General features: G+C 38.6%; 1 protein-coding gene across 1 annotated transcript in view; it reads right to left on the bottom strand.

Moving 5' to 3' along the window:
- Nucleotides 1-4,990: 4,990 nt before the first annotated feature.
- The window catches only part of trim44 (tripartite motif containing 44), a 48,126-nt gene continuing 40,112 nt past the window's right edge, over nt 4,991-13,004 (bottom strand). The window contains exon 6 of the mRNA XM_014469971.2: nt 4,991-7,930. Within this exon, the coding sequence (XP_014325457.1) occupies nt 7,846-7,930 (85 nt within the window). The 3' untranslated portion in view covers nt 4,991-7,845. The remainder of the gene's footprint in view (nt 7,931-13,004) is intronic.

The raw sequence follows: 13,004 nt of genomic DNA, 5'->3' as shown, positions 1-13,004 counted from the left end.
CTGAGGTGCATGTGGACAAATTAACTACAGCACACAGAGACCGGTCATTTTACTAGTAACTTAAGCCAACCTGAAAATTTACAGGCCTCCTCTTGATAGACTGGCATGACTTAACTACTGTCCATCAATCACTTTCAAAAGCGTTTTTCATCCCTACACATCCCTGCCCCTCTTTGTTTTCTGTCCCAGCTTTAGTTTCCTGTGATAACACAATTAAAAAAAAAAAAAAAGCATCCCAGCGTGTTCTAAGCTAGGATTCATTTCTCCACCATTGTTTTGGTGACCTCTCTATTGCAGCACCACTAAGCATCACATATAGTGCATACCCACTTTTTTCACTACTGTACGGACCATTGAGGTGGAACCATACGTCACGTAAAAATTGGATCGGAGCGTCAGATGCAAGTGCTGTGGGTTGGCCTTAGCGGAGCAAATATTTTTCACAGCCCTGTAAACAGGGACAAACATATTGCAATATTCATTGTACATTAACTGTTTAACACATGCAACTGCTGGAAAATAAATCATTGTGTTCATGACTACATTGATGCTTCCATGCAATGTTACTTGCTTTTCAAAGTGTTTATGAAGCATCAACTGGAAATGCACAAGATAATTTAGCCTGAGCTGCTTCGATGTGTTCCACACAGCCACCTAACAAACCCAATTAAAAGAGCAGCACGAGTTGGATGGTAAAATCTATCCCCATAAAATTGTTAATGCCACCCGTCTCATCAAACGTGGAGACATGTATCTAATCACACTGGCAAAGGGGAGACCTTCAGGCCAGACTGCCACACCTTCCTCCCCTCAGGCCAGTCTAGAGCAATTACTACTACTACTTCACACACAGACCTGTGTCACTGACGCAATTAACAAGCTCTGGAGAAGCCTGGGCAACCAGCAAGGGGCAGGCTGTGTACACAGCATGAATAATGAGAGGAATGACGAAGGATCGAAGGGGGAAAGGAAAACATCACACCAGGTTGCCAGGCTTTGGTGCACTAAATGCTTTAAGATTTTAAAGCCACATTTCTGAGCCCATATACCACTTTCACACTACAATTTAAACATAATGCATTTCAGTTTTAAAGATCCTTTGTGTGTTGACATTTTGTAAAGTGAGCCTGCAAATGCGATCATTTTCCTCCCACTCTACATTCTGCACTCATCCTTGTTGCGAGGATTATTCATCACAGCTGTGACACAGGGAGTGTAATGTGTTACAGCTCTCATAGGGAAAACACGAACTCTTATCTGTGTGGAATGTTCATTTTATTCAGAGGCGCGTTTGATTATCAGGCGATGAAAACGTAGCACCCAGGTTTCTCTTGAAACTGCAGCCAGGGCATCTGGATCAACATCTCTTATTGACATGGAATGGCCAGTTTTATTTCGTCACCAGCATTATTTTCAAAGCAGGATGCTAAAAACCTCTTGAAGTACAGCAAAAGGCTGAACTGCTATGGTAAACGACTGGGAAAATATATATATATATTTTACAAAATTTTGTCATATTAGCAGATCAGATATTAGATTTTCCATTTTAATCTTATAACTGTGTAAACCCATGTTATCCCAAATGATCTAAATTCAACTCATCAGCCCTGTGAGTTATTTGGCTATTTTTTAGAAATGTGACCACATTCCCTTTTCCAATTTTAAACGTTGCTGGAAACTGACTCATCTATTGGTCTTTTGATCTCTGTATCCTTTTAGTCTCACCCCCTCATTTCATCCTATATAATTCTCTCTACTCACTTAAGTGGGATGCCGAAAAAGACCACATCGGGGATGAAGAGAGGAGCCTTAAGGTACCTCTGCTGAATTGAGTATCAAAGAGCGATGGGGGCTGTCTAAAGCAGAGATGGATTCCATGGCCTGTCTCGTCTCCACCCAGTCATTGTTCATGAGGCCGAGTTGCCAGAGAGCTGTCTGTAGCTGCCACTTTTGACAGATACCTACTGTCAGTCAGTCTGGGACGGTCTACAATCTCCATCCTCTCCATCCTGCCATAGCAGGAACTCATATGAGTCACAAATTCAACGACCGGGGGAAAAAAAAAAAAATCCATCTCTGTTAATATTTCACAGATGTGCTGCGTATGCCTAAAATTGAAAAGAGAGAAGAAAAAACAGTAGCACATCTTTCAGTGAGACCATCTTTCAGTTCAACAGGTTTTGTCAATAATGTCATAAACCGTCATAAGATAATTTTAGACCTTTTTAGTTACCCTAAACTACTCTATAATGATGGAAGGGAAGCTCAAACACTTAAAATGTGCAACTTGTTTTTACACTGTTTTTTACTTGATTTAAGTTTGCAGATACAAACATAGATGAAGTTTTTGTCAATTTATTTATCTAAATAAACTGAAGTGATTTAAATTTAGATTTTGATAGAAAACAAAGAAGTGCATTAGAGAGTAGAAAGGGAGACATGCTTAATACAAATCTGAGATGTGTGGCGAGCATCAGTTTTGACAGTGGGTCATATGTCCTATTTTTAACACTTAACACCCAAATGTCCATTATGTTCCAAAAACTAAAATCATAAAACTGAAACAAGGAATGCATACTAATTACAACTGTAGAAGTGAATGATTGTAGATTTATTGGCGAACTCCCTCGGGAAGTATGCTGATATCTTGATTTTTATTTTCTTTAAATTTTTGAATAGTGCAAGCCACAGAAAAATATGTTCCTCTTTCTGTGGCCACATTTCCTTTGTTATGGAGCTAAAATGCAGAGTACATTTTTGTTAAAACATGTTATAACAGGGGAGAAAAACGTACACTTAAAAACACAATTTTTCATTGGTCAAAATAAATTAAGTCAGGTATTTCAGAGTGACCATCAGCGGTTGCTTTTACTACAGCTCTACAGAGAATGACTTCAAAATCTGAGCTTAAAATCAAACACTAATGCCTTTTTTATTGATCTTGTGCATGTCTGTGTGAATGTGAAGAGAGGAAGGGGAAAAATAAAATAAGAAAGCACATTAACTGTAAGCCAAGCAATATTTTCTTCAGTGACGCAAGAACATGGAGAAAACAGATAGTGTAGGTGTGGCTCACTGCATAATAGCTGTTTTTTGTTTGTTTTTTTACGCATGAATACATATTTTTAAGCACATGCAGAACATGCAATGCACACACATCGGTCTGAAACTGTGTTTTTGGGGTAAAGAAATCAGAATTTTTACCATCTCTTCCATTCCAATAAACAGAATCATTAAGGTGCGTCATAACAGGATTTTTGTTAATCTGCTTCATTACCTTGAAGCCGCAGACTCCGACCGGCTTCTTAAAAGGATGCCAGAGAAACAGGCTCCATTAGAGGCACCAATCAAGCTGCATCACCACTAGCACGCTTGTCACGTAGCTAATTCAGTCTCACAAGCCATGAAGCAATTAATTTATGTCAATACAAATACACAAATAGTCCTTTTTGGCCCCATCAGGAGAGCAGAGGGTCTTAAGGCAGTGCTGTTGTTTATTTGCACATCCTTGTGTCTCTGTGTGAACATGCTCAGTGATGTGGACCTGGAAGAGCAGGTGTAATTGGGTGTGGAGTAGGGGGGCAGAAAGCAACCCTGTGGTCTCGCTGCCTAAATGAGATCAGACAATCTTCTTCTCTCCATTTCCTCCACTGACAAGATGCACATTGTCCCCCTTTCGGGTTTCTTATTATTGCTTTGATCATAAGAAATGAATGTAAAGAGTGGATCATTATTCTCTTTTTGAAGGCACCTGTGCTCGGAGCATACTGCGACAAAGTATTCCTCCCCTTACAGATGTTGCTTTCTTGAAACATCGCAAAAATTCATATCATCAAATAAATTTTACTATTAGAAAACTATAACGCTGGGAAATACTCGATATGTGTTTTTTCATATTCATTCAGTGAAATAAACCCACCAGGACTGATGAGAAAATTGCCTAGTAAATCTAATAACAGGGCATGCCACCTTTAGGAGCAACAACTGCCATTAAGCTCCTGTGAGAAGACTGCAAAATGAATAGTGGGAAAGTTCATCTTTGTCTGATATGAAAGATATTTGAGGATCTGAAACATTAAAGCACGAGAGGAAGAAATCTTTAGAGGAGGGAAGTACTTTTGCACATTGCTGTAACTGGCTATGGCCACAAACAGACAACTGCAACAGAAATTCTCACAAGGTGAATTTAAATGCACCAGAGTAGAGTCATCAGGGTGCTAGCCTATGAGCACCTAAGATCAAGAGTTAATCTCATAAAAAAATGTAAAATTGTCAATTTCCAACAGGGTAGCAAGCAGTGGTGGCTAAGCAAGTATCTGTGAATCAATGTATTAGGGCCGTTTTCTCAATTATTGGCAGAGATGATGAAACGGCTCAGGTAGAGAGCAGGTGTGGCACTAATGCGTACCAGATGGTGCGTCTGTCAAGAGATGAGATGAAGAAAATGAACAGCAAAGACACAAATGGTTTCAGATTGAGTTCAGGAGTTGATCAGCATTTTTTTGGGCTTGTTTGGAGGCAAGGATTTGGTTAAATACACCAGTCTCTCTGGGCAGAGAGAGGAGGAGAAACCCCAAAGATCGCTCAGGGCTCTGCCTTCCCCTGCTCCTAAACCTCCTATTCCCAGTCCTATCTGGATGTGCTGCTGCTTTGAATTTTAATGAAGAAAGAACTTGAAATTCTCCCCATCCTGAATTCTTCTTTAAGCCACTTCATCACTCTTCCTGTCTCCATCAATCATAGAAAAACCTTACATGGCTGCAAGGGTTTTTTCGCTGATACCACAGACTCGGTTGACTGGTTGACAGACGCTTTTCAGCTGTTTCCCCGAGTTTTGCATGAGTCAAATAAATACAATAAAAATTCTTAAAATGGAAACATACCTCCAGCCTTAAGAAGCAGACTATTTATAGATTAAAACTAAAACAGACAAATTACAACAGAAATAAACAGCCAGACTCCTCCCTGCTGTCACAATAAGAATACAGAATAATATTTTGCTGTTTTTTATTTTTTTTTCCAATCAGCTGTTGACACATTAACAAATCCCTTAAGTAGGTACGCAGCTTCAGTACATTTCTGAGCAGCACTACTGTAGTGAAAAAAGCATTTTGAAACCCATCGCAAATATCATCAATGACAGCATTTCAGTTCAGATTTTAAGGCAACAGAATAAATCACAATAAAAATACAACAAAAAAAACCCCAACAAATTGCTGATATGAACACAAAACTGTGGCAATGCGTCATGAGTGACAGCTGCGACTCAGCAGGTCAAGGTAGAAAGTGCATTCGCATCTTTGGACGGCAATCCGTCATACGCTGCTGACGGGTTGAGAGTAATGAGCCTGTACATTATAGTACACATGGAGCTGGTAAATGCAGAAAGGCTGTTTTTGCACAGCTAAATAGAAGTTTCTTTTGAAGATTCAGCAACATTTAACCAATCAGCAATCAATCAATATGTGTCAGAATACACCTTGATTTTGATAAGTCATCCAAGAAAAACAAGAGGAAGGGTGAACAAATCTAAAACCTTTTTTAAACAGCAAATGTAGAAGTGAAGGCCACAGTATGGCACAGAACAAAACACCATTTTTTTTGCTTTGTTTTCCCCTTTTTCAATCAAAATACCATCCTAGTACACAGAAGAACGTAAAACTGGCCAGAGATCAAAACTCCTTTGTGTCAGTTAATTAAATGAATAATAACTAAGAACTTTCACCGTTGTGGACTACAGATGCATCAACAAACAGCATGAACATGGATTACTGTTGTGTTTCAGTTAAAAATCAGATGAAAGATAAGAGTTGTACATGGCCTGGGCTAAAATCCTCATGTTATGATAAACTTGAACACAAACATCATGGCTTTGTTGTATTCACAAAACAATTTTTAACAAAACATCTTTTTATCATCTAAATTCTCACTGAATAATTTTGTTCATTAACTGTAAGTCAGTGAGAATTATTCCAACTCTTAACTGAGCTTAGCTTAATAACAGGGATTATTGGTGCTCATTTTGCTTCCCAGAGTTTGAATGGAAATGTTTCCAAACGGCCAAATTCATCTGTTTTGTAAGAAAGAAAACGGAGACAGAGCCTCTTTTCAGCCAGCTGAACAGCAGCAGGTAGGGGCAGTGCTCCAGTTCCTGTCGCACTTTGTCTTGCATCAAAACAAAAACACTTGAAACAGTTTGAATGGTGTGCTGGAAAATGTTAGCAGTTTGAAACCACAACTTTTTATAACCTTGGTATAATTTGATAATGGAAACCAGCCCATGCCTCTAAGGGACACATACTTTGATGGTTACAGCTGAAGAAAAAATATTTACATACACTGTAGAAAACATCAAATTCTTAAATCCCAGAATATCTAGAGACTTACTTTTTTTGTTTTTTGTTAATCTCTTCAAGTTCTGTAGTTTACATACACAAAGGTTTAAAGGCCTTTCAAGCACTTAGAAAACCCCAGATGATGATATAAAGGCTATGTAAGCTTCCGGATAAATCACAACATTTGAATTACACAGAGGCAAACATGTGGATGTATTTTAAGGCAACATCTCAAATGTGCTGCTTTGTTGTATGATATTATGCATGGAGAAATGTATCTTCTAGTTGCTGTTGAGTGAGAACTGCAGAGGGGAGTGGTACATTTCACAACAAAAGAGGGGAGAAAGACCATGAGATGGAAATACTAAATCAACATCTCCAGACATTGTCCAAGAAGCTAAAGCTTGGGCTCAAATGGGTCTTTCAAATGGACAAGAATCCTAATCATACTGGCAAATTAGTTACAAACTGGACTAAGGACAAAGTGTTTTAGAAGTGGTCACTACAAAGTGCTGAACTCCATACGATTAAAAAATTGTGATGGAAAAGGTGTGTGCAAAAGGCCTTCAAATCTGACTGTTACACCAGTTATCTGGAAAAATGGGGCAGCAAATTACTGAAGGAAAGAACACCCAACACATTTGACCCAAGTCATGAATATTTCTACCAAATTTTAAAACGATTTGCTTTAAAATAGCAATAAAAAATCTCTAAATTATATCGCTTGTTATTTAGCAAATACAAATAACTTTGTTAATCATTGTTAAGAAAGGAAAATGTAGGTTTTAAACAGTGAATGTAAATATCTGTCCCCATTAACATGTATCAAGGAATTCCTTAAATTTGGAAAGAGCAGCTCATTTTTAAGTCTGTTCTCTTTTCTATGGCATATAGTTCCTAAAAGGGAAAAAAAAATCAGTAATGGTCAAAATTGGAACAGGAAGGCCAGACCTCAAAGTAAACTGTATATTGGTATCGGCCAGTCAAAGCCCGATCAGTGCACCACTAGACTTAATAAAATCTCTTGAAGATATAAGGCTGAACGGCAGAACCATAATTATATTCCAAATAAATGAGGAGTGTAACTCACTGCATCACGTACTTCTGTTTTTCTAACATCTGTTGAGCTCAACAGCTGCTTTTCACAGCTGCCTGCCCAAACTCCTCTCTGAATCAGCCAGGCTCACCAGTGAGCCACAGATCTGGTTGGCTGTGAAAATTGAGCCTGATGGTAATTGATTGCACATAACTTCAGTGCTTCAATTAAAGAAAGTTTGTAGCAAGTGAAAAATCAGGAAAAAAGTTTGCGTGTGGAATAGCTGTGGCCATCCATATTTGTCACTGCAGCCTCCTCTCAAGGTCACTGCCAGGGAAGGGAGGGGAGGCAGGGAGTGGTGGGTGGAAATGACTGACAGAGAAGGGGCCGGCCTGACGGCTCAACTGGGCTGATGTCAGGCTGAAGCAAATCGTCAAGGACAGGTAGACGCACGGGGAGTCTGGTCCGCTCACATCACGGGGCGTGGTCCATGGATGGTCCAGAATCATTGTCCTCAAGGTCACGTGGGTCCATAGGGTTCGCTCTTGGCTCCGGCACCCTGCAAGAAAGAAAGAAAAGAAAAATGGATAAACATGACATTGGTTGCAGAACTCCAGCTGCTTTTTTCTCCCTTCTTTCACAACCACCTGCATGCAGCCTCGCAAACACAAACTCCAGCCTCATGGTGATAAATTATGGAAATATAATAAACCTCTGCAAAATGCAATCAGCTTCAATCAAGCGTCGCCTTAAGCAGAAATCATTCATTCAGTCAGTGTTATATTAGTGCGACAGAGACAAAGTGATAGCTGGATTGCAGGGACCTGTGGTAATCTGAACCAGGCTGATAGATTCAATTTCACTTGAGACAGTCTACACTAATCATATGCTCTAATTGAACAGTGCAGTGAGGGCGGCAGAGCCCTGCTACCTGCTGCTCCATGAAAGGCAACTCTCCTGGAATTTTACTCGTCAGTCATCAATATTTTCCAATTACATCTGTAGCACGGTGATCCACCTTCGAAAGATTATACCTGCGAGTTTTTCTAAACACTTTTCAATTAACTTTATCGTGTTTATGCCGTTTAAGGCAATTCTATTTTTGCCATTTTAATTGGGTACTATTCAATCAGAATGTTCAAACTTATATGTTTCTGAACAGCTCGTGGATTCATGTGTGAGTTCTAACAATAGGAGCCATGCAAACCACATTTTACAAAGGAAGCAAAATTGCTAAAAAGTTTTCTGAGAACTCTTCTCAAAACATTCCTGTTTCACGGGGGGGAGGGGGAAGCGATATTTCTCATCGTTCATTATATATTTTGAGGGAGCAAATCATCCCAGTTCAGCCTGCAATAAACATTTCAAGAGAAAAACGTTGCATGCAGGATTCGAGAGTATAACCGCTCACATTTTATGTAATTTTTATATTGTTTAGGTCAGGTACTTTCAGGTGTTATTGAATCTGAAACATGAAGGATCTTAGTAAAGCATTCAAACTGCTTCAAATTCTCTATATATTACCAAAGTATAGTGACAAAGCTCAAAATATTTTACGGGGATTTTATGTATTATTTTAACACTCAGACATGAAGAATTGTCAACTGAAATGAAGACATGATTTTACAATAAAATCATCTGTTTTTAAGTAGGAGCTCTCAAAATGATTTATGTCTGGACTTTGACTAGACTGCTCCAAGTCATGAACGTGCTGTGATCTAAACAATTCCAATTTTATAAAAATCCTAATCTAATGCATTTACATTTTTTGTTGAATGTTTGAGGAAAAGTGCATATCTTTCAATCCTGGGCAAACCCATTGCAAAAAAAGAAGAAAAAAAAAGACGGCCTAATTAAAGTGTGCATACTCACATAAAGGACAAAGTGCAATAAGGTTATAGCACATCAAAGAATAAAATTAAAAAGGTTACAAGTCTTTAATTCCTTATCTGTGTCAATGTGGCAACTTAGACTGCCATCCATTTGGTTAGTTTTTGTTCAAGCTGTTTGAAATTCAGAGCACAAAGCAGTTTGCAAAAGTCGTCTGACTTTTACCTCACTCTTAAACACAGCTTCATCCTGTCTGAGGTAACCGTTTTGGTAAAACTTCAGCAAATTTGAATGTGAGGAGGAAATTTTTCTCAACTCTCCTAATCACCAAATAAGTTCCCCTTTTCTTTGTGTAACCAAGAAACAGCCATATGGCAAAATGTAAAGCCATTGGAGGCAAATGAACTAATTATACTTAGGTAGTCTTAGGACAAAGGGATGCAAGAGGTTTTTTGTCATTTCCACAAGATAAAGACCCTTTAACTTGAGAAAAAAAACAGCTACAAATTTAATAGGTAGTGGAGGAGAAAAAAAGAGCTTTAACATAACGAAGTGTCAGTCGGCGGCTAATAAACCTCTTTCAAGTTAAGGTCTCTGCTTCGCTCTCTTTTTGCGTCTGTTCATTTTCTCTGTCCTAAATAAAACCAATTTCCCTGTGTGTGTATGTGTGTGTCCCAACGACTGAGTTCCTTCCCTCTATGACTTATTCATGAGCTTTAATGCAGTCAATGTTTTATTGATCAGGAACCATCATTGCCTCCTCCTTCTGATGTGACCAAGGCCTGTGGAAAAAGAGGAGAGCTGACGGCTGGGAGGCTGGCCGGAGAACTGGCTGGGGCTTCACTGAAACATACCTGGTGCCCTACAGGGTGATGGATGGCAGTGGCCATTGTGTGTGGAAATCTGGAACATTGTGAGAGTGTGTGCGACAAGGAATGGGAAAAAGATAAGGGTTTAGATAGGTCTGATCGAGTGGAAGAAAGCTAATCTTACTAATGTCTCCTCTTCGAGTGAAACAGAAATGCTTCTCTGATTGCCCTAAGAGAAACCCATCGCTCATGGGAGAAAACCTCAGGCTCGTGGTAAAGAAACAAAGGATGGGAGTGAGTATGATGCCGCCCAGACTTTGACTTTTGTCTCCTGCTTTCCATTTTCAATTTGGCCTCAACCTTGTTGAGCTAGCTGGAAAAGAGAGAATGGATGGGTGCTTGCCCTGATTAAGTTTGAATTCGCTATTCTTGAGCGGAAAAATGCAGTGCTCTTAAGTCATCATCCGGAAACCCTCCTATCTCAGTGTCGCAGCCTAGCTGGCTCAATCCAGCCTCATTGCCATATGAATAATCATACTGCAGTAGCTTGGAAATGCTTTATGAGCCTCTGAGGTGTGTGGATGTGTATATGTGTATAAAGATGGAGAGATGAGAAAAGGAGTAGCTGAAGAGAAAACTGGGAATTGCCCTTAGGGGAGTGAGGTTTTTCTTGATTAAGCAAGGAAGTTAAACGAGAATAAGGCCATGTACATAGACCCCATGGCAATCATCCAGAGGAAAAAAAAACAACAAAAAACTATTCCAATTTGCATTCCCAGACAGTAGTGATGCCATCTTATGCATATTCCATCACATAGGAAGGCTGAACCCATTCCTTTAAGCCCTGAGGCATTATGAAGCTTTTTCTAATGAGAGAAGATCCTTGATGGTTACTTAAAGAGCTCAAGAGAGCAGATTTTTCCCCCATGTTCTTGAGAAGCAATCCACTTGGCTTACAACTTCAGTAGCTTAAAACAGCATGGGATGAACAACATTATGGAAAAAAAACTAAAAACGAGAGATTAATCCCAAGAAATTGTCTGGAATTGGATGATGTTCTTAATTGGCCCTAAAATGGAAACCAATTGGTCTTTCACAACCACCTGTCAAAGACCAGTTTAAAAAAATCTGATCTTTGCCCAGTCAGTCACATGTATCACTTATTGGAGTGATAACTCAAAATTTGCTTTGTTCAGTATCTATAAGATATTGATGGTGAGGGCAGAAGAAAAGGAAACTGTATTTTATGTAATTTGTCTGCAATTCAAGAAAGCTATGAGAGAATGGGAGAGAGCAAGACTTTCAGCAGATAATGGTAAGGCTCAGAGTACTGCAAAACGGCTACATTTAGAGCTTCAAGACTACATCATGGAACATACTGAACATGGAAATATTAAGAGACTTTTAGAAATGTCAGTTATAATGGTGAACAATAGTATAGTACAGAAATACTGTAGTAATAGTGCTCTAATATAATAATATATAGGTATATTTTACTTATTTAGCGTCTGTCACAGATAAAAATCACAAAGGGATTCACACAAATTAAAGACTTTCAAGAAAAGGCTAAAACAAACTGAGTGGAAAAAAAGTGAAAAACGTAAAATGCAGGTTTTAAAAAAAATGTTTAAGAAAATGTTTTCTTGTCCCAAACCAAACATCTAAATTTTCCAGGTTTTCATTTTCAGGAAGATTTAAAATTTGTCTTTATATTTCAAATGTACATCTGGGTGCGTTTAAGATTTTTTTTGGCTGTTGTTTGGCAGTAAGTTGACAGGAAGGGGACGGATAGAAGAGGGAGGAAACATGCGGAAAAGGAACTGAAGACGGCTTTCAAATCTGCTCTACCCACTGTGTTTTTTAAAGCGAACATTACAGCTGAGCACACCAGTCTGACTCTCTTCACTCATCTTTACACTCACTTTTGCAACTCTGCATTGTTGAATCAAGCAACCCCCCACTGCAGAGAGGCTTTTAGGACAAAATATATAATGCAATTGACCTGCATCATGTACTATCAACGCATTAAGCTTTTAGATTAATCGCATAAGTTAAGATATGAACTATTATTGAAGGCCCTAATAGTAATGGTAACTGTGCCAGCCTGTAATACAAGATGCTAAATTCAGTTTAAAATGTTACCTCTATAATCATTTAGCCATTGTTTGATAGATATAAGCAAAATCCTGGTTGAAATCCCCCAAGAGTAGGTAAACTTAAAAAAAAAAAAAAAACATACAAAAAAAAAATACAGAAATTCTCACAGAAGAGTAAAAACTGTGAGAAGAAATGTCTAAGTAAAAAAATGTCTAATTTAGAGATTGCACCACAGAGATCTCCCATCTGGTGAACTTCTAATTTCCCCAACACTTTCAACTCTGTTAATTTTGAGCAAGAATTTTAGTAATAGTTTTCCCCTAATAAGAAGTAAACACTATTGAAATAAAAAATAATGATACAGAGAAAAAGGACAAAAACGTAAGACTGAAAAAGTTAATTAGGATGTGCTTCAGGTAGATAACGATCAGTACATGGAGCGCAAAAGTATCAAGGAGGTGATGTTATCCTAATTTACAAAAAGGTTACATTTAATTGGAGTTGCTATGGTTTATAGTGGGAATACTAATCATCCTGCAATCAGATATTTATAAGTTCAATTCCAGATTGAGTGTTGATGAGGACTTGAGGATGGCACTTTCCATCGAGCTGCTGATCGATTTGTGCATGCGCCATGATCAGACTGCAGCTCTGATAAAGTGTTAAGGAAGTCAAGGTTACTTTAATAGTGCCCTTTTGCTCATCATAATTGTTGGGTCTACTCTGCGGTTTGTGTTTTTGATATTGGCAATCCACAGATTCTATACAGGGTTTAAGTCAGACCAGTTTTCTGGCCAACTAAGTAAAATTGTAATTAATGAATGACAATGACATCAGCATCTCCATAAAACTTGTCAAAGACAGTGACATCCCAATTTGTTACAATGCTATAGTACT

Source organism: Xiphophorus maculatus, chromosome 2, assembly GCF_002775205.1.
Source record: "Xiphophorus maculatus strain JP 163 A chromosome 2, X_maculatus-5.0-male, whole genome shotgun sequence".
NCBI lineage: Eukaryota > Metazoa > Chordata > Actinopteri > Cyprinodontiformes > Poeciliidae > Xiphophorus > Xiphophorus maculatus.
The sequence above is the reverse complement of the archived record's forward strand: the minus strand, read 5'-3'. Positions and strand labels throughout refer to the sequence as shown.